The sequence below is a fragment of the Hipposideros armiger genome, unplaced genomic scaffold (genome assembly GCF_001890085.2).
Source record: "Hipposideros armiger isolate ML-2016 unplaced genomic scaffold, ASM189008v1 scaffold_1343, whole genome shotgun sequence".
In the NCBI taxonomy this organism is placed as follows: Eukaryota; Metazoa; Chordata; class Mammalia; order Chiroptera; family Hipposideridae; genus Hipposideros; species Hipposideros armiger.
In genome coordinates, this window is record NW_017732693.1 from 180494 (window position 1) to 203732 (window position 23239).

Consider the following 23239-nt stretch of genomic DNA (forward strand, 5'->3'; position numbering starts at 1 on the left):
TCTTGGAAATGTACTCTGATTCTTATTGGTACAAGGATCAACGGGGGGAATATTGGGCTATCTCATCCTGAGACTGGGAATTGGGGCCTATATTTATAAGCTTAAACAAGATATTTTACTCTTCTTGGCCTGTTTTCTCATCTTTAAGATGAGAGTTTTTATTAGATCAGCGTTTTTCATACTGTGGTGTCAGGAACCCTTTTCACTTTCAAAAATTACAGAATCCCAAAGAACTTTTTGTTTATATGAATTATATCTAGTATTATTTACCATGTTAGAATATAAAACTGGAAAATGTTTAACAAGACAAGGAGCATTGTTTTACATTCTTGCAAATCTCTTTACTCTCCAGCTGAATAGAAGATAGATGGATTTTGGGCCGGCCGAGTGGCTCAGTTGGTTAAGAGCTCGCTCAAGAGTCTGAGCTCTGAGCAACAGCGGTTCGATGCCAGCCTGAGCTAAGCAGCCGCTAAGCTACCAATAGGTAGCAGGATGGCTCAGCTAAAAAAAAAAAAAAGAAGATAGATGGATTTTCACATCTGATTCTACCTTTAATTTGTTGCAATATTATATATCATGTAGATTCCACTATCTTAGGAGAAAATGAGAGTGAAAGGGGCAAATAACATCATAGTATTCTTATGAAAATATGTTTGACCTAGAGGATACCCTGAAAAGAGTTCAGCGGTCCTCATGGGTTCCTGAATCACTCTTTGAGAACCACTTACTTAAATCACCCCTAGGATTGCCCCAGTCTTTCAAAATTCTCATATTGGTGACCACATACCCAATAACTATTCTTGACTAGAATCATCATTTTCCAAACTACTTAAGTTGGCTTTCTCCCCAGATGGGTAACGTGTCAGGCACTCAGTAAATGTCTCACTGACATCTGTATTCTCTCGCCCCTCTCAAATCAGTGTCTTCTCTCTCTGACATCATCGCTCGAGGGTGTTTTAGAACTACGATGATTTGGCTTCCACAGAGTACTCCATCTGATTTCATTTGGGCCTTCACTGCAGCTTAGTTGTCTATCTTCTTTGTCTCATGTATCCTGTCAGCCTTTTAGTCCTCACCTACAAGCCATTCTACACCTTTCTACTCTTGAGCACTTAAACTCCCACTGCTTTCTTTCTCTACTCTCATTAGATAATTTTATTCCTATCTTCAAAAAAAAGGATTTAAAAATGTCCTTCTTCTCCACCCCTAATGATGAGTTTTTGTTCCCATCTCTCTTCTGTACCATAGGGTATGCAAGTAAAAAATCCTTCTTGTTCCCCATTAAATTCACTTTCTTCTATCCTGCACTTTCTTTCCTCCTACCTTCAAATAAACAGTGTTCTCTTCCTCCTTAAAAAAAGGTTTAATTTGAACGGGCTGCCTCTTCTGGCCACTATCACGTTTCCTTCCTTCTTTTCATAGCCAGACTTCAAAGGTGAGTGGGCTATACTCACTGCTTTCTCTTTTTCATTCTTTATGAACCTTCTTAACCTTTTCTGAGATTTTAATCTCTTTCCCTGCTCAGTAGCATTTAATACGGTTGACCACTCCTTCATTTGAAGAATAAATTGGAGTTGAAAGGGCATAAGGTAGCCATAAGGTCAGCACAAATGCAAGATATTATTGTTACTTTATCATTATTATTATTATTGAAATACTGGTCTCATTCTGAAACCTAAGCATGTGGTACAGTATGGAAATTGCTATACTAAGGTTCAGAAAACCGAATTTTAACCCTGGCTGATAACCATGAGACCTTGGGCAAGTTACAGTATTTCCCCATGTATAAGATGCACCTTAATTTTGGGGCCCAAAATTTGGAAAAAAATTGATTACATAAAGTTATTGAACTCAAGTTTTATTCATCATAAAATTCATACAACTCCTCATCACTGTCAAAACTCCCAACCATTAGCTTGTCCTCATCTGTGTCTGATGACAAATCACTGTCTTCATATATTGCTTTATCCTCAGTTCCATCTATAGTATTTGAAATGCCACACTTTTTAAATGACTTGACAATGATCTACAACCACTGTATAAGACGCACCTGGGTTTTGACCCCAAATTTTTCGAAAAAGGGTGCATCTTATACATGGGGAAATACGGTAACTGGTTCAAGCTTCATTTTTCTGATCTGTGCAATAAAAATACCTCTGCCTGCTTCATAAGTTGCTGTGAAGATTATATAAGAAAGTACCTAGAAAATTTTAAAGCATCATACAAAATGTATGTTTGTATTAATTATTTTTACTTCTGGAATTGCTTCCTTAGTATTTTCTCCTGTCTTGAAAGAGTTTTTCAAGATGCATTTCGTGGTTCTAAGATGATCATCTTTCTCTAAATTTTCTCTCAGAAAGACTTCATTCATTCTCCCAGCCTTAACAGTTATTCTTTTTGGTTAGATGAATTTGTGTATTCTCAGATAGCTCTCTTGAGCCTTTGCCTTCCTCCTGAGTACCAAGCCTGCATTTTCAATTGCCTACTGAGCAGTCTAGTCACTCATTTTTTTTGTGCATAAAGCAGTTTGGAGAATGCAAAGATACAGTCCCTACCTTGCCTCAAGGAATTTCCAGACTGATAGAGAAGAAATGTATATAAGCCAGGGTAAAAGTAGGCAAAATGAGATAAGTCCCATAAAAGAAACAAAAATAAAATGCTAAAAGGCAGTAGAAATGAGGTAAAATTTTAAACTGTTTCAGAGAAGTAATAGCATTTAACCTGAACAAAATGAGAAAGTGGAAAAGGACAGCTCAGAAATAGCAAAGAACATGAGCGAAAAGTCACATGAATAAGAGGTAGGATACAAGTGGCAGGTTCAGGGCATAGGAAAACCAGAGGGTATGGGAAGGGGAAGAAAGGAAGGGTGAGAGCAAATCAGGTGAGTTCTAAGATGTGCAATTTTCCCCTCAAATGCACCATATCTTACAGCAAATTTTCCTTCCTCTTCCCCCTCCCACCCATGTATTTCCAAACAATGAATTTTCCACCATTGCTTCAGATTACAGCCTTCCGGAAGTGTTTGGCTGTAACCAGATGGTGGCCTGTGTTTGGCACATGCTTTGTTTGTACCCTTCTGGGTACCCTTGCTTTGCTTACTCCTTTTCCCACTACCTAAAACATTGTACCTCTCTTGAGCATCTCTTCAGTTCCTTCTTATTTTAAATCCAGTGCAAAATTGTTCTTCATCACAACACTTTACAGGACCATCTTAGACTGAACTCATAATCTTCCTTTTCCAACATTTTTTAAAAGCATTAATTATATACTATCTCTATTTGATAAGTATACAGTGCCTTATTTTGTTGATAGTTAGCCTAAACGTTTACTTAAATTTTATGTAACTATCCCATGTTTCTGTTTTACCTCTGATAACACTGTATACCTTTATCTTACATATTTTACATATCTCTGTGTCTCACACATTACCTAATACAAGAGCTACATATAGAATTACGTCTTTGGGCCTATTTTGTAAATCATAGTCGGGGCTTTGTGAAAAACATTAAGTTTATGAGTTACTTTCTGAACATATTTTTGACTAAAAATTTTATCTCCATAATTTATAACTTTTGTACTTTGTGTGCAGTGGTTCTCTAGCATGTGCTCTATCTTGTGTTTGAGGTTATATTTTCTTCCAATCAGAAATAAACACAGTTGAATTGAGCCAGAATAATTCATAAGAAATCCATCGGCACTGAAAACATTTACGAGTATGTCAATATCTTAATTTCTTGTTCTCTCCCTAGAACAATCGTAGATTTCTTTGAGATGTTAACTAAAACTTGGAGTTTTAAAACATTTCAGATGACTTTTCATTTTTGTTTTTGTGGGTTTTTTTATAGGTATGGAAAAGTTGAGGCCACTCGCATATTGTTAGAGAAAGGAAAGTGCAATCCAAACCTTTTAAATGGACAGCTTAGTTCTCCTCTTCATTTTGCTGCTGGAGGAGGACATGCTGAAATAGTACAGATTCTCTTAAACCATCCAGAAGTTGACAGAGTAAGTTATTTTCCAGGTTTTTTTATTTTTTGTTTTGGGTTTTTTTTATGCTCAAGCAGTGAATAACAAGTAATGACACTTAAATGTTCCATTGTAAACTTGAAAGTAAAAATAAATTTCACTTACTACATAGAGTAACTATGGTGTATAAATTTTGCTTTTGTACATAAATATTTTTTATTGTGAGAAAATATTCCTTACATAAAATTTACCATTCAAGTCATTTTTAGGTGCAGTTTGGTGACATTAAGGACATTCATATTATTGTGCAATCACCACCGTTATCCATCTCCAGAATGTACACAAATTTTAACCTCTTTTTATTTTATATTGTATTTCCTCAAAAATATCTTTAAAAGTGAAAAAGATTTTCTACCCACATTCTAGAAATTGTACTAACAAATGTTTTCTGTGAAGGGAAAAATAATAGTTTTAACAAAACCTTTGTTGTATCTATAATCAGAATTTTAAAAAACAATAATCACATCGATTAGTGCTTTGATTCTTTCATCTTTGGCAATTCATGTTTTTCAAGTATAGCATGTACTGAGTATGGTTAATATTTGCTTAATACTTGAAAAGAGTCTGTTATTCATGAAACTTGGATTGATTGAATGTTTTCCCTTAGAAAACCATATATTTCTAATGCCTTTTTTCTTTATCCCTTTCTTTCCCCCACATTTCTAGCACATAACAGACCAACAAGGAAGATCCCCTTTAAATATTTGTGAAGAAAACAAACAAAATAATTGGGAAGAAACTGCAAAATTGTTGAAGGAAGCCATTAACAAACCAGTAAGAATTACCTTCAGAAAGCCAAATCGTACTTAAATTGATAAGTAATTTGAGGATCTGTGGCAAGAGTAGAAGGATGAATGGCTAGATTGCTTCTTTACTGCTTTTATAAAACCTCATGGTTAGACTTCATAGGTATTAAATTTGTTACCATCCCTAACACTCAGACATTTATTCTTGCATAACAAAATGAAACTTGCATAAACAAATCTTTCAATCATTTAAAATAATCTAATCTCCTATATAATCTGTATAGATGATGTGTTACTTACAAATTGTAATCTATTCATTGAAGCATCTCTCTACTGAGGCCTTCTCAGCAGCATTTTATATTTATAAAAACTAACATTACACATCGTTTATTAATTTAGTTTCAGCAAGTTACTTATCTGTTACAGATTCATTTTCCTCCTCAAGAAAGTGAATGGGTTAAAATAGGCGATTTCCTAGCTCTTTTATTCTGTCAGCTCAACCTGGCCTTTCCATCTTATTACGTCCAAAATAATTAGCTGTGACATTAAGGTAGAGAAGAATTAACAATTAGGAAAAAACTTACTAATGTCTAAAAGTTATGGTGACGATAAAACTATCATCAATTTAAAAACTGAAAACTTGCAAACTATATAAAAGGCTTTATACCAACAGATAGAGGATAAACGTTTGATACCAATAGATATAACCCATATGTCCGAGCCTTTCCAGACATTCCCATCAACTAGACCAGGGGTCGGCAAACTTTTGAGACGTAAGAGCCAATCCTGTCCCTCACAACAATTTAAAAATTATTCGAGAGCCATAAAACATATCAAATCACCATTATGTGAATAATATCCTTTAAAAATTTTATAAATGAAAGTATGAAAGTTTTATTTTCATTTTCAATTTTACTTCAGAGTCACATATACGTACCCAAAGAGCTGCAGTTTGCCGACCCCTGAACTAGATAATATGTCTTTGTTGAATATTTCTGTGAATTTAACACCATAAAATGCCAAAAGTGATAAGTGATAAAGAATATATGATCGCTCCCTTCTAGGATAATTACACCCACAGTTATACATATTTTGTCAAAACACTATTCCATGAGCACAAAACAAAGGCAAGAAAATAGGTAAGTGGTGTGGGCACCCTTATGTTATACGTTACGATTTATTTTCTAATTGTATAGTTAAAACAGTTTTTTCTTGGCATAATTTTTATATTAGAATGTGTAAGATAAGAAAATTAGGTACTTTTATCCAAAATGAACTGCCCTGGAAGTTGTTTGGAGGCGTCAGTTACTTCCCATGACAATAAAAATGTATTGAGAATATCACTTCTTTCTGGGATTTTCTGAACTGGAGGAAAGAAAGGTCCATCGTTCTATAACTTTTACCTGCAAAGTTTTCTATCGCAGATTCTTTTTAGGACAAATTATTGCTCGTATACATTTCTACAATATAATTTGTACCCACTTGACTCATGAAGTACTTGACTTACACCAGATTTAGTTAACAAATCTATATCCCCCATGTGATATTTACATTGTACATTAACTGCTTTAAAATATCCTCTCAGAAGATTTTGAAGATGAATTTTTAAAAAAGCCATTTGCCTTAGTTTCTAAAACTTATTTGACCAGGGACTATGCAGAGGAAAACATATTAGAAAATATAAATAACAGAAGTAAGATTTTACAAAATAATGCCAGCAGACTTGCACTTGAAGCAGTTTTTCTGATATTTCTTTTTATTTTTAAAGATTTTTATTGGGGAATTGGGGGATGGGAACAGCGCTGGGGAATTGGGGGAAAGGGAGCAGACAAGTTGCTGCCCTTTTGTTCTTAAGTCTAGTTGTGGAGAACGTTGCTTCACTGACCCATGTTGGCACCATCATCGCGCTCTTCCGGGCGAGGCAGATCAGTCGCCGGCTTCTGGATGGCTGCTCACTGCGGCTGCTGGCTGCTCACGCTGGCTGCTGGCTACACACGGTAGCCCATGGCAACCCACTGCCACAGGGGCTGCAGCCTACGCCGGCGCCGATGACTCACGGCAGCCCAGCTCCAGGTTGAGCTGTTGTTCAGCATCTTAGCTGTGGAGGGCAGTGTCACTGGCCCTCATGTGAGATCCGAACCGGGGCCCTCTGGCATCCCAAGCCAGCTCTTAACCAACGCGCCACTCGGCCGGCCCTCTGATATTTCTTATGTTAGAAATCTATAATAAAGCAGATGAAGTTGAAATTAAAGCATTTTGTTGGATTGGGATGTATAATTTCTAACCAGGTTGCATAATTTATTATCATTCTTTGTACTAGTATGAAAAAGTTCGAATATACAGAATGGATGGATCATACCGGTCTGTTGAACTGAAGCATGGAAATAATACCACAGTGCAGCAGATAATGGAAGGAATGCGTCTCTCTCAAGAAACACAGCAATATTTCACCATTTGGATCTGTTCAGAAAACCTCAGTAAGAAAGTTGTTATTTTGTTGTGTGAACCTCATTCCTTTTTGAGAGTGGGTTGGTAAATTTCAGTAGAGCATCACCTTATTACTGACTTTTGAATTTTGAAATGACATAGTGTGCTACCCTTTTATGTAATTATTAGTGCTCAAACTGTTGAAACAGGTAAGCCTCTGGGTCTACCTCCTCCTCCCCCTTCATCCAAACAATATTTTAAGTGGTAAAAACCAAAACATTTCTTCTCTGGCATTGGAATTTGATTTGAATGCCATTAAATATGGTGCTCATCCAACTTGCATTTATTTTCACAGCTCAAAATAATACAAAAATATTTTTCTTTATATTAGTTTTCTATCAGATCTTTTTATTTAAAATCAATCTACTGTCACTATAGATTTCTCTCAAATTGCAAATACATAAGGGATTTAATGGAGGTTGTTGTGATTGGTTATCTAATGGTTTAACTGTATTTTTTAAACTAAATTGTCCTGATTGTATCATACTAAAATAGGCTACCATGGAATTAAAGGTCTTAAAAAGATTTAATAAATTTTATTCATTTTAAGAGTTATTGTCATAATTCTTATATTCTTAAAAACGAAAGTAGTTAACTTCAAATTGGGTAGTAATATTGATTAAAGTCAATGTTTATTTAAATGTAGACCTTTAATTTGTGTGTATTCAGTACTTAAGTGCAGAGAGTTTAATACAAAGTTTCTATACATTGATTCAACTGATTTATTTTTACATTATCATTTATAAAAGGAAAGATGTTTTTCAGGCCTTCAGCTCAAACCTTATCATAAACCCTTGCAACATGTTCGGGACTGGCCAGAAATACTTGCTGAATTGACACATTTGGATCCCCAAAGGGAAACGCCACAGCTTTTCCTAAGAAGAGACGTGAGACTCCCTTTGGAAGTTGAAAAAAAGGTTTGCTTGGAAATGTTATTTACAGTCATTTAAATGTACAGAATTTATTGAGGTCCTGTTGTAGGCACTAGAGGCAGAAATTGTGTTCTTCATGTCAACTTACAAAGCTCCTGGATAGTTTTTTGTTTTTACCTCCATTGTTTTAGAATACAAAAGAAATAAGAAAATCTATCCTAAAGAGAATTACCAACCAGATGGAAGACAGATTACACAGAAAAAAAAAAAATAGAAGAGTTAGAAAGGAAGTATAGTGCCAAAGATAAACTTAATAAAGGGCAAATCAGTTGTGTAAATTTCAAAGAAGTAAAGAGATACCTTGGTGTGGAAGGGAGGAGAAAAGAAAACAACATTCTGGGTAACAAAGATTTTATTTGCCAAGGGAACATAAAAAAATTATTCTCAACAAACAGTAAGCAGCTGTTCTCAACCCAAGCAGAGAACTATATAGATAGTAAAAAAAAAAAAAGAATACAGTTTATATTTGATAAAAAGACTGTTCCAAGCAATTATGTTTGGATTTAAATTACAGTAAATATTAGAGGAGTGGTGAGATAATGCCATCTGAAGGTTGAATGGACAAGGAAGAAACCTAAGGAGATATTATAAGTTAAACTACAATAGGTATGATAGTCTAAATACAGTGGTAGCTATGAAAATTGGGGTGGTGGGGGTAGTTCCAAGTCTCATAACTGTGGTGAAGAAAAAATATGCAGTGCATTTCCTGATTCTTTATTCAAGGAAATAATAAACAAACAAGGTTAAGCAAATTTTAGCACATGAAAGTTTCAATGAACATGTTCAAACTTGGTAAATGTTTTGTGCCTGAGTACTCAGATTGTCCCTCTAATATTATCAAGCCAAAGATAGATTTAGTCATATCAGCCAAATATGCTGAGAGTTATATAGAAATTTGTATGAAGTTTACCAAAAACAAAGATCTTGATTATTCATTAGAAATGTGTTAGAATCACAAATAGAATGAAGGGGAAAAAACCACATGATCATGTCAATTGACACAGAAAAGGCATCTGAGAAAAATCCAGTGGCCTTTCATGATGAAACTCTCAGAAAACTAGGAATAGAAGGGAACTTCCTCAATATGATAAAGGGCGTTTATGAAAAACCCACAGCTAACATACTCAATGTGAAAGACTGAAAGATTTCCTTCTAGGGTCAGGAACAAGACAAAGATGCCTGTTTTCACCACTGCTATTTAACATAGTACTTACTGGAAGCTTTAGCCAGAGCAATTAGACAGGAAGGGAAGGAGGGAGGGGAAAAGAAATCAAAGGCATTCAGATGGGAAAGGAAAAAGAAGGAAAGCTACCGTATTTGCTGGCGTATAAGACGATTTTTTGGCCCTGAAAAATATGCCTCCAAGTGGGGGGTCGTCTTATACGCCAGGTACACTTCAGATAGACTGCCCATAGTGCTTGCCCCGTCCATAGTGGCCTCCCGATGCCCGCCCACTTCATTCCACATACCGTTCAGGCATCAGCAGCGCTGCTGGGTGTATGCTCGGCTGTTATGCGATTTTGCTGTTATGCGATTTTACCACACTCGCAAAATCGCACACAGCCGACCATATAACAAACTCTGTATTTTGAGTGGAAATGTTAGGGGGTTGTCTTATACGCCGAGTCGTCTTATACGCCGGCAAATACGGTATCTCCTTTTCACAAATGACATGATCCTATTAAATTCCAAAGAATCCACAAGAAAGCTATTAGAGCTAATAAATGGATTCAGCAAAGTTGTAAATACAAAAATCAGTTGTTTTTATACACCAGCAACAAACGATCCAAAAAAGGAAATTAAGGAATCTATTAAAATAGCATTAAAAGAATAAAATACCAGGAATATATTTAACAAAAGAGGTATAACTCTTATACAATGAAAACTACAAAAACATTACTGAAAGAAATTAAACAAGACTTAAGTAACTGCAAAGACAGCCCATGTTCAAGGATAAGATTTAATATTGTTGAGATGATGCTAGCAAAGCGATCTACCAGTTCAGGGCAGTCCCTTACAAAATTCCAACGGCCTTTTTTGTGGAAATGGAAATGGCGATCCTCAAATACATATGGAATTAGAAAGGGCCTTAAATAGCCAAAACAGTCTTGAAAAAGAGAATACAGTTGGGCAATTCATTTTTCCCAGTTTCAAAACTTACTAAATCATAAAACTTTTAGAAGAAAACAACATATGGGTAAATCTTCATGACCTTAAATTTGGCAGTGCATTTTTAGATGTGACACCAAAACATGAATAATAAAAAATAGATAAATTGGACTTCATCAAAATTAAAAACGTTGTAAATCAAAGGATATTATCAAGAAAGTGAAAAGATGACATACAGAATGGGAGAAAATATTTGTAAATGATACAACTTACAAAGGTTTACTATACAGAGTATAGAAAGAACTATAACTCAAAACCAAAAAGACAGCCCAAATTGGACAAAGGACTTGAATAACATTTCTTCAGTGAAGATATACAAATGAGAAACCAGTTCAAACCTAGGATGGCTGCAATAATAAAAATTTATAAGAGAAAGTGATGAATATTGGTGAGGATGTAGAGACATTGGAACCCTCGTACACTGCAAGTAGGAGAGTAAAATGGTGCAGCTGCTGTGAGAAAGAATTTAGTAGTTCTTCAAAAAAGTAAACAATTACCATGTGAGCCAGCAATTCCACTCCTAAGTATATGCCCAAAAAATTGAAAACAAGAAATCAGATACCTGTATGCCAATATTCATGGCAGCATTATTTACAATAGCCAAAAAAGTGAAAACAAACTCAGTGTCCATTAACAGATAAATGAATAAACAAAATATTATTTTTTATACACACACACACACACACACACAAAAAATGTAATTTCAGCCATAAAAAGGAATGAAGTTCTCATACATGCCATAACATAGATGAACCTTGAAAACATTATGCTAAGTGAAATAAGCCAGACACAGAAGGATAAATATTGTATGATTCTACTTAATGTTAAATATCTTGATATTAACTATCTAGAACAGGCAAATTCATAAAGACATTTAAAGTAGATTAGTGGTTGCCACTGGTGTGTGGCAGGGGGCGAATGAGGAGTTATTGCTTAATGGTAACCGATTTTGTTTGGGTGATGAAAAAAGGTGGTGGAAATAGTGGTGATGGTTGCACATTATTAGTATAATTAATGCCACTGAATTGTATATTTAAAAATGGTTAAAATGGCAAATTTTTTGTTATATGTATTTTAGCACAGTTTTTAAAAAATGTGTTAGATCCATGGAATCTGCAAATAATCTTAAGTATACTCATCCTGTTTTCCTTCTCCATCTAAGTAATACTTTAAAAGTTGGCTGCTAGAAAAAAAGAGCAATAATGATAATAATTGGGTGATAAATTGTATATTTATGTTACAAATAATATAAAGTAGGCTCAAGTGAAAAGGAAGCAAGGCTTAGAATACTTAAGGTAAATCAAAACATCATGCATCTGATAAAGTAGTTGTGTTCTTTCCCTCATTATGTAGTTAGGGAATTGCTCTTTGTACCACCTGAAAAATAGATGAATTGCCTTTATTGATTAGCATCATTTTTTTTAAGAAGATTAAGATAGCCTGATTTCATTTAAAAAGAACAATTGTTGACTAAGACTAAATATACTATTAGGAATGACTCTTCTCAACTCAGACTCTTCAAATTCATTGTCAGTTTTTATTAGAAAAATGTGTTTTCAATCTTCTTTCTAATATTTTATTTTGAGACATTGAAAACCCATAGAAAAGTTGAAAAAGTAATAAAATTCACACCATATACCATTCATTAAATCACTAATTCTTACTACCGTATTTTGCTTCACCTTTTCTCTCTTTGTGAATCGTTTGGTTAGGAGTGAGGTTGCAGACATTATGGCACTTGGTCCCTGCATATTTCAATATGCATCTCCCAAGGACATACCTACATACCACAGTACCATTTACAACATAGTAAAGTTAATACTTCCATAAAACATCTAATATTAAATCCATATTCAGATTCCTCCCAATTGCTTCAAAGTCTTTTATAGTTCTCATCTGTAGGATCCAAGGTTCATGCTTTGCATTTGATTATCTCTTTAGTCTTTTATAATCTAGAACAATCCACTCCATTTTTTCCCCCATGAAATTCTGTTTTGTTATATGGAGTATTATTTTAGTTAGCATGACAACAATAATCTTTGCCATAAGGAATTTGGATCATTGTGAGTTATATTTGGAAATGTTTTAAGTATTCATTCAGAATCTCTATAATTGGTGATTATTTCCAAGTAGAACTATATTCTGTAGGCTAGCATTTTTCAATCTTTGATAATCCTTTCAGATAAAGTGAAACCTTAAGGTTTTTAAAACCTAAAAAAAATCATATGTTTTCCATTAATGTTATTTGAGAGTGCAAAATATTTTTCATCAGGTAAAAGTTTGTCTTAAAGTAACTTTTTTTAAACTACACATACTCTGGGAATTAACACACTTCCTTTTATCTTCTTGGAGATTTACTACTATATTGTATGAAGCATAGATAATAGAAAAATGTTTGAGTAATATAAAAATTTAAGTAAACTTGTACTAGAAATTACCATATCCATAACCGGATGAAAATGTATTGGACTGTAAATCAGAGGTTAGCAAATGATATCCTATTGCCTATTTTTGTATGTCCTACAAGTTATTAATGGTTGAAAAAAATTCAAAAGAACATTTCATGTCGTGAAAATTTTATGAACTTCTAATTTCAATATCCATATATAAAGTGTTATTAGAAAACCACCACACCCATTTGTTGATGTATTGCCAGTGCCGCCTTTTGCACTACGATAGCACAGCTGAGTAGTTTTAAGAGACTATATGGCTCACAAAGCTTAAAGTATTACTGTTTAGCTCTTAATAGAAAAAATTGGACAACTCCTACTCTTAAGCAGTAACAGCTTATTTATATACAAATATGTAGCTTTTGCTTTTCCATATTGGAAAGTGACAAATTGTACATTTGTAACTGGAAATCATAGCCTAATAACCTACTTATGCTTTTTCTTTTAAGATTGAAGACCCTCTAGCTATTCTTATTCTCTTTGATGAAGCCAGATATAATTTACTGAAGGGCTTTTATACAGCTCCTGATGCCAAACTGATAACATTGGCAAGTCTACTGTTGCAAATAGTTTATGGAAATTATGAGAGTAAGAAACACAAGCAAGGTTTCCTAAAGTAAGTATTTGATAAAATGTGTAGTCTTGTACTATGTTCAAGATTCAGTTTAACTGAGAAAATTTAGAAATATTGTGTTTTTAAGAACTATTTATACATTGGTTTGGAGTTAAATACAATCAGCCCTCCATATTTGTGGGTTCCACATCCATGGATTCAACCAACCACAGATCAAACCCACATATACGGAGGGCTGACTAAGGGACTTGAGCATCCTTAGGGGTCCTGGAACCAGGCCCCCTCAGATACCGAGGGACAACTAATACAAGGCATGGAATGAGAAAAAAAAAAGTATCGTGTAAAGCATTCTTTAAGTTATATTCCAAATTTAGTTTTCTTATGTTTGACTTAACAGTTTTCTTATAGTTTGATAACTCTTATACTTTTGAAATTTATCTTTACTATGTATGTTTAAATAAGTTCACTAAAACCTGACTTATATAAATAGAAAAGTGTTATAAAGCAGATGCACTTAAGAATCCCACCACAAAAACTAGTTTCATGTTTCATGTTGAGAGAAAACACTGCAGTTTTAGCACATCTCAAATTTATTGTGGTTTTCAATTTTCAAAATTTTTTTGTGGTAATTGAAAGAAACTTTCCTCTAAATTGAGCAATGTTAGGATTGTGGCTTTTGCCTAAAATTTTTAGAATTCTCTGGTATTTTACAGCGTTGAATTTTTTAGCTCAAAAATCAAGTTAGTTGCCATTTGTGTCTAAATGATTATATTACTTTAGCTACTAAAGATGATTTACTTAAAAGATGTTGGCATATTTACTTACAGTGAAGAAAATCTAAAGTCCATTGTACCTATTACCAAATTGAAAAGTAAGGCACCTCACTGGACAAACCGAATACTTCATGAATACAAGGTAAGCTGTTTAATAGAACTAAACATTTTATAGCCTCGTTGAAATTTTGTTAGTGTTATTTTAAACATGGGTACATAAAATATATAGTCCTGAAATTAAAAATGGATTTTCTGGTTCACATGCCTGAAACTGAAAGTAACAAGATATTTTTATTAATAATGTACAATCTTCTACTGAATACCTTCTATGTGCTGGATACTGTGGTAAGGGCTAGAGATTTTTAAAAACATGAAATAATACACTATCCATGAGGCCCTTAAAAAACCTAGTAGAATAGACAAGCAGTATTTTAGACCTTGATATTTCTTCCCTTTTTTTTTTTTAATATAAGATCTCAAAAGAAAAATTGCTCTTGGGATAATGTCACACGATTTTATTCTTCTTTGGGGGCAGCCTTGATTTTAGAAACTGCTCAGTTGACCTATTTGGATTATCAAAGGTACGTCCTTCACATCTCTTTATTTTACTTTGTTTGATTTTAGAATCTTAGTACAAGTGAGGGTGTCAGTAAAGAAATGCATCACCTTCAGCGCATGTTCTTACAGAATTGTTGGGAAATTCCTACATATGGAGCAGCTTTTTTCACAGGACAGATATTTACAAAGGCAAGCCCCAGCAATCATAAAGTCATCCCTGTGTATGTAGGAGTAAATATAAAAGGACTTCATCTCCTCAACATGGAAACTAAGGTAAATTTTCAACTTTCTTGCTGTTTTTGACTAGTCATATTATAGCAGGGATGCCAAAAAAATGTATACAGATGACTTGTATTCATCTTTTGTTATCAGTATATATTGAGTATCACAGTTTTAATATAGGTTTTTTCCTTTCTTAAAATGTGTATACATTGTTTTTGTCACCCTCTGTATAATATCTAAAATAACAGAACCAGCCTATATGAAAAATCTAGAAATGGCATATATACAAGACTATTCATTGCAATATTTATAATAGCAAAGGATTGAGGGGAATTAAATGATTACCAGTAGGAGGTTAATACCTTGCAGCCATACAAAAAATAAAAAATAAAGAACATTTTTATGTAGAAAGCTCTCTAAGATATTTATGAAAAAGCAAGGTGCTGAACCAAATGAAATACGCTGCCCTTTGTGTATTATAAAAATGGGGGAAGTGGATAGTTATCCAAAGAAAAAGAAAACACTAACTCAAAAAGATATGTACACCACTATGTTCAATGCAGTGTTAATTACGATAGCCAAGACATGGAAACAGGTAACCCAAGTGTCCCTGATGGATGAATGAATAAAGAAGATTTGATACACACACACACACACACACACAGCGGAATATTATTCAGCCATAGAAAATGAAATCTTGTCATTTGTGACAACATGGATGGATCTTGAAGGTATTATGCTAAGTGAAAAGTGAAAAAAGCCAAACAGAGAAAGACAAATACCATATGATCTCATTTATATGTGGAATCTTGAAAGAAAAAAAATTCATAGATACAGAGAACAGATTGGTGATTGCCAGGGGTGGGGAAAATGGGTGAAGGGCTCAAAAGGTACAGACTTCCAATTGTAAAATAAATAAGTCATAGAGATGTAATGCACAGCATGGTGACTATAATTAATAGTGTATTGCATATTTGAAAGGTGCTAAGAAAGTAGCTCTTAAAAGTCCTTGTCACAAGAAAAAAAATTTCGTAATTATATGGTGATGGATGTTAATTATAGGCTTATTTGGTGATCATTTTGCAGTATATATACAAATATTGAGTCATGTTGTACACCTAAAACGAAATAATATTATGTCAATTACACCTCAATTTTTTTTAAAAATGGGGGGCAGTGAAGACTATGTTTACATGAATACATATGCATAAAAAGTCTCTTGAAGGCCTTAGAGAAGGGAACCAGGTAACTGGGAACAAGAGTAGGAGGGATACTTTTCACTATAGACCGTTTGCAACTTTTTTTTTTTTTTTAAGATTTTTTATTGGGGTATTGGGGGGAAGGGAACAGTGCTGGGGAATTGGGGAACGGGAACAGACGAGTTGCTGTGGTTTTGTTCTTCAGTCTAGTTGTGGAGGATGTTGTTTCACTGGCCCAAGCTGGCACCATCATTGCGCTCTTCCCGGGTGAGGCAGATCAGTCGCCGGCTTCTGGACGGCCGCTCACTGCGGCTGATGGCCGCTCACGCTGGCTGCTGGCCACACACGGTCGCCCATGGCAACCCACTGCCACAGGGGCTGCAGCCTACGCCGTCGCCGTCGCCGTCACCGGCGACTCATGGCAACCCAGCTCCAGGCTGAGCTGTTGTTCAGTATCTTAGCTTGGAGGGCAGTGTCACTGGCCCTCACATGTGGGATCCGAACCCGGGCACTCTGGCTTCCCAAGCCAGTTCTTAACCATCGCGCCACTCGGCCAGCCCCGTTTGCAACTTTTAAAAAATTTCAACTGTGATTATATTATGTATTTAAAAAATCAGTTAGATTTAAAAAGGAAATATATCTGATACAAGAGCTTCAATTTGAAAATCAGAACCTTTTGGGGGGCAGGGTGAAGTGTGGAAGGGATTGTGAATACCCATTGGAATACTCACAGCTTTTCAGTCGAGGCTTGTGAGTGTATTGTTCTCCTTTTTTTAAAGTCACTATAATATAAAATATGGGGTTGGTTATCAATTATTTTTAGTATGTTTAACACATTTCACAGGATGAATAGCTTTCTAGTTTGTATAAGAAGATAATAAAAATCGAATCTATTTTGTTCATTTAGATTTGTCAAGAATAGATTATTTTCCAAATCAGTTAAAATAATAACTAAGCTTATGCATTTAAAAAAGACACTTTAGATTAGGAAATTTCATCATAAACATAATTTTTTAAAAAAGATTTTATTGGGGAATTGGGGAAGGGGAACAGCCAACTTGTTGTCCTTCCGTCTTAGTTGTGGAGGGCGCAACTAGCTCAGCTCCAAGTCCAATAGCCATCTGGCTGCCTGTCAGCAGCTCTTGGCCACTCAGCTCAAGGTGCCATTTTCAATTTTAGTAGCGGGTGGGCGTAGCCTACCAACCCATACGGGAGTCGAACCAGCAACCTTGTTGTTAGGAGCACTTGCGCTCACCAGCTGAGCCATTCTGCCACCTGTTGGCAGCTTGGGCACAGCTCACTGGCCCATGTGGGAATCGAACCAGCAACCCTGTAGCTCAGAGCTTGCACTCTTAACCAAGTGAGCCACTTGGCCAGCCCCATAAACATAATTTTTATTTTCACCATTTCTATAAGTCTTTGTTATGTAATCACATAACTTCTGAAAATACCCCAATCCTGGTTTAGTCATTTGATGATGATAAAACAGGGTTGTCCTTACCACGCTGTTAGATATGCCTGTGAATGAAGATAGAGAATATGTAGAGACATAGGGCTGAATAGGGACGACTTTAGTAATTGACCTGGAACTTAATTTTTTGAAGTCTCTGATGTCAGCTTGCTTTTGGGTCATTTGCTTATCATTTCTATTTAAAATATTTTACTTATACAAGATCCAAGTAGGTTCTTACTAGCTTGTAACCACTTTTCTATTTCTGTTGTATGTGCTAAATTTGTTAAAGAAAATGAAGGAGAAATTCCCCTCACCATTTCAGAAAAGTTTTCCTCTACTGTTTCAGAGCATTTCATAACAATATCTACAAATCCTTCTTCATTGAACTGGATGGTGATACTGTGGGTGTAACGCTGACCCATTTCTCTAAACTGTATTTTATGTTTGACTTTTGGTAGCATTCCAACTTGAAGCAAAAATTAAAAGTTTTATATAGTATTCAAATGATTGTTCAGCAATATCTTATAACATTTCATGTTATGAATAATACTCTGGTCTAGGAGTTAAGTGAGATAGCAGTAGTATCAGGCAGAGGATGATAATATTATAAACAGTATGCTTTTTCAGGATAAGATTTTCAGTTTCTAGAAATATAAATAGAAATGCTATTCTTGGGTATATAAAAACATGATTGAACCCAAGGGTAATGACGTTTTCTGTCCATATAATCATTATCTTGTGCTCTGCAAGCCTCTGATAATTTATAGCACATATGAAAGCTACAAGAGAATTACATTTTCTGATCATCAAAGGTGGAAGCAATCAGCTTGTCCTCAGTTGTCTTAGATTCACCAAAATCTGCTAGGGTTAAACTGACAAGCCAGCTTAAACTGAGTAAACACCTTCATCTGCAAAAATACCTTCATTTGCATTTAAAACTCTACGTGGGATACAGTAGCCTTAGAGATTCTCAGGAAAAGCCATAGAATACAGCTATGGGTTTTATATACAGAGGGTGCCAAAAAAAAAATGTACACTGTATTAAAGGAAAACCGTGTATTAAAATTACACTGATGGTAACCACTTTGAGCACTTCTTGTAATTGCAGAAGTCAAACATGACTTGTATTCATCTTTTGTTATTGGTATATATTGAGTATTACAACTTTAATAACAGTTTTTTCCTTTCTTAAAATGTGTATACATTTTTTGGCACCGTGTGTGTGTGTGTGTGTGTCAATTACTTCTACCTTCTATGTTTTGTTTCTTTTTGAAATAATGAATGTTGCCCAATAGAAAATATAGCTCAGCCAATTTCATGTGCTCATCAGAGACTTATCTGTTTTCCTTGCATAAACTATAGACACTATTGAATAGATTAATACATTGTGTTGGGGTTCATTGTTTACTGTCGTGAAAGCACTGCAGTCTTCATAACTGAACTGACTTGGTGATACATCTTCAGTCTTAACAGCATCACTGCTGCACACAACCAACAGATCACCCTTTGCTGATACCAGTTTATGTTGACCATAATGCCCTTCTGAAATAAGACTGCTGCCTAAACACCCACATAGTGCCATTCTTCATGATCACTTGTCAACATCACTGTTTCTCTTGTCTGTCCTGGTCAGCTAGGTGGTACTCCTGACTTTGGTGGTTTTCTCTTTTCTGCTGTCAGCTATCCCCGCCATTTGTCCTGTGCTTTTTGACTTCCCTCACGCAGCGTCTTGCCCTTTGTAGGTTTTACCTCCTGAGAGCTATTTTTTCCTTCTGGAGCAGATCTCTCAAAACCGCAATGTAGACTCTGGTTCATTAGCTCCATTCAGCTGTTTTCATTATTGGGGATTTCTCAAGAATTCCTTTTTTCCTGTATGTTGTTTTTTAACAACAAAACCTTTGTTTTTAACTTATGGTCTTAGTACTTTTATTGATAATCTGGCTTCCATATAATTGAGTTGCTATACCACAGATGTAGTTTTTTTTACACTAAACTTGTTATGAAGCTATATAAATGGACTATTTCCTGCCTCTTGATTAAACAAATTTCAGATTACTGATCCAAAAATAAGCAATTTAAAGCAGTATGATACCTTTACCCAGTGTTTCAGTGTGCATCTTGGTAAATAGCTATGTCAGCATATCCTATCAATAAAGTTATATTTTACAATATAAATGTAGATGGCTATTTTTAAAGAAGAATGTTATTAGTTTCCCATTATACATAATATACATTCATGTAAATTAATTATACTGTTTCATTTACAGAACCTCAATTTTTTTCCCCTCAGTTTTAAAATGACCTAAAAAGTTATCTTTTTAGCATATTCTTAGTTCATTTATAATCAATACGTTGAGAACTCAGTCATAGAAAGCTCATGTTTCTAAACATACATATTTTAAAAGATGGGATGAACACTTTGTATATGTGTATACAAAGAATATATTTTTAGGGCAAGAAAATGCAAGTTACTTCTAGGAGAGAATTATTAAAAAATAATCAAAAGAATATATTGCTTGCCTACTTAAATATACCATTATGTTAGGAAAGTGTAGGAATAAGTTGCTCTAAATAGTTCTGTTGAATTTATGAAAGGTATATTATTAAGTTTTAAAATTGTGCTTATTTTAAATATATATCAGTATATATTTATATATATATTTATGTATATATGATATATTTAATAAATATATCAGTATACTTATTTTCAGTGAAATGAAATTGCCTAAGTCAGCATATTACCCCTATTACATAAATTTCAGATCTGAAAGTACTATGTGAATATTCAAAAGGTACTGAATAAAGTAAAAGTAATTATTTTAACATGCAGAAAGTAAACACTTGTAGTACATTTAATTATCTTGAAAGTAACTAATATAATAGAAATCTTTTTTCCCTCCAGCTTTAACTCATATTGACATATAACATTGTATAAGTTTAAGGTGTACAGCGTGTTGATTTGATGCACTTATGTATTACAAAATGATACCACCATGGCATTAGCTAACACCTCCATCGGCCCATAATTACCATTTCTTTTCTGTGGTGAGAACATTTCACGTCTCTCAGCAACTTTCAAGTACACAGTACAGTATTAGTAACTATAATCACCATGCTGTACATTAGATCCCCAGAACACATTTGTCTCCTAACTGAAAGATTTTACTCTTTGACCAACATCCCTTTGATTTCCTCCACCCAGCAGCCCCGGGTAATCACCATTCTACTCTGTTTCTGTGAGTTCAGCTTTTTTAGATTCCACATACAAGTGATATCATGTAATATCTGCCCTTCTCTGACTTATTTCATTTGGATAATGCCCTCAAGTTCCATCCAAGTTGTCACAAATGGCAGGATTTCCTTCTTTCTCATGGCTGAATAACATTCTTGTGTGTGTGTGTGTGTGTGTGTGTGCACACGCGCACATGTGTGCACGTATATACACTTACTACAGAATGAGCATCTTTTAAACATTTTTGTCACTCTGATACAAAGAATCGCATTGTTCTCAGTCTCCTGAGAGTCTACCATATGTGTAATTCTATACTGCAGTCTGTGTGGGTTACTATGGCGCTTTGAATAGGTTTTATTCTAACATTAGACCTGACGAGATAAGTGTAGATAGTAAGATAGGTATTTTTCATATATATTTCAATACAACAGTTTCTAATTATTTTGTAGGCTTTACTCATCAGTCTTAAGTATGGTTGTTTTATGTGGCAGCTGGGAGATGCTGATGCATGTTTTCAGATCCATAGTATGGAAAATAAAATGAGCTTTATAGTACACACAAAACAGGTAAGTGCATATCAGTTATTCTGGACTTCTAATAGTGAACTACCGTGTTAGTAAAATTATTTCTTTTAATCACAATCCATTTTACTTCAAGGACAACTGCTAGTATGAAATTAAAATATTTAAGACCAATGAAAAATGGCAGGCCTTTCCTAAGCAAACAAAGCCAGAAACTAATCTGAATAATTTATCTCGGTCTTATAACAATGAAACTCTTTTTCTGCTATTTAAAAAAATTCTGGTCAGTATTCCCTATCTCTTCTATCAAGTTATTAGGTAGTCTTTCCCTCTTCCTACTGGTACCCTGTCTGAGTCCCTAGTTGTATCCAGTAGGTCGTTTCTTAAATCCCTTCAAAAGCCTGAGAAAATACTCTATTCTTGACAAGCTGCTTCCTGATGAAAAAGTACCTTTTCAAATAGCCAGGGAACTCCCCACTGCCATGTATGTCATTTATTCATCTAACATGTTTCATATTTATTTTCAACATGTTTTACTTTGTAGGCTGGCCTCGTGGTAAAACTGTTAATGAAGCTAAACGGACAGTTAATGCCTACCGAAAGAAATGCATAAGAAGAAAGCAGCTGATACTTAAGCCACCACATTTTGTGATACAGATTTTTTCCATGAAAGATTCCTTAAACTATTACTTTTAACAAGCGCTTAAATCTCTTGTAATATATATGTATATTATTACATTGTACAGAATCTGTACTTATGTTTGGTGTGTAATATGCCAATTAGTTTTATATAATATCTTCACATAAGCTATTCTAATTTTTCAGAGAAACACAAAAAAAGTATAGATTGATAGTCTGTATAATATTAGAAAAATAGTAAGCTTTATAAAAAGTTATTTTTGGTAAATAGTAAAGACTAGAGTGGAATGTGAAGTTAAAATACATATTGCTTTGCTATAACTTGTGTGTCATTTCAGAGTATACTTGAAAGTCAACATGATTTGAATAAAGAAATGTATTTTCTACTTAAACCATAAATAATACTGTTATTTAAAACATTTTTCTGTAATCTATGAACATTTCTTAGCATGTTTTTTAAAGACTTGGTTAAAATGGATCTAGGATAAGCTAGTATTTCTCACAGTGTAATCTTGAATGCCCTGCATCATAATTACCCCTTATGAAGGAGGATTTCAGAGACTCACTCTAGACAAGCTCATTCACTCTCTGGAAGTAGCAGAGCCTGGGAATCTTAAGCTTTGATTTATTTTCTGTTGAAGTAAGTCCATACCCAGTAATGAATTGGATTATTAAACTTAAGTAAATTATACAAAAATGCCTGGCACACAAGCACATACGTACATAGATACACAGATTAAATGACAATCTCTAGATATTCATAGTTGCATTTATTAAGTACATATTGTATTTTTATCAGTTGGCTTAATGATTTATTTATGTTGCCTTTGCATTATAGGGAGTAGATCACTAAATATCTGGTTGTTTCATTTAGGGAAGTACTTGGGGGAGTAAACTGTTCTGTATCCTAATTTTGATTGACAAATACTCAGTGTATTTGTAAAATCTCACAAAACTGGACATCATAAAAGGAACAAGAATCATTCAATAGGTGAGTGAATAAACAAACTCAGGTACATGCATACAGTGGAATACTACTCAGCAACAAAAAAGAATAAACTATTGATGAACAATATGAATAAATTTCACATGGGTTATGCTAATTGAAAGAAGCCAGGCTCAAAAGGTTATGCAGTAACATTCCCTTCCATTTAGGTGGCATTCTGGAAGGCAAAACTATAGAGTCAGAAAGCAAATAGTGGTTAACAGAGGTTAAGGATAGGGGTGAGGGGACGTGGGAATAAAAGGGGCAGCATGAAGG

The 23239-nt window shown here is 34.5% G+C and overlaps 1 protein-coding gene across 7 annotated transcripts in view; it reads left to right on the forward strand.

Annotated features, from left to right (window-relative positions):
- The window catches only part of KRIT1 (KRIT1 ankyrin repeat containing), a 36954-nt gene extending 14584 nt beyond the window's left edge, over window positions 1-22370 (forward strand). For all 7 annotated transcript variants that reach the window (XM_019633564.1, XM_019633562.1, XM_019633565.1 and 4 more), the window contains 9 exons: window positions 3846-4002; window positions 4690-4797; window positions 7090-7246; window positions 8022-8173; window positions 13257-13423; window positions 14209-14296; window positions 14779-14985; window positions 21268-21384; window positions 21884-22370. In XM_019633564.1, coding sequence (XP_019489109.1) covers window positions 3846-4002; window positions 4690-4797; window positions 7090-7246; window positions 8022-8173; window positions 13257-13423; window positions 14209-14296; window positions 14779-14985; window positions 21268-21384; window positions 21884-21952 — 1222 coding nt within the window. In that variant the 3' untranslated portion in view covers window positions 21953-22370. The remainder of the gene's footprint in view (window positions 1-3845; window positions 4003-4689; window positions 4798-7089; window positions 7247-8021; window positions 8174-13256; window positions 13424-14208; window positions 14297-14778; window positions 14986-21267; window positions 21385-21883) is intronic.
- Window positions 22371-23239: the final 869 nt, after the last annotated feature.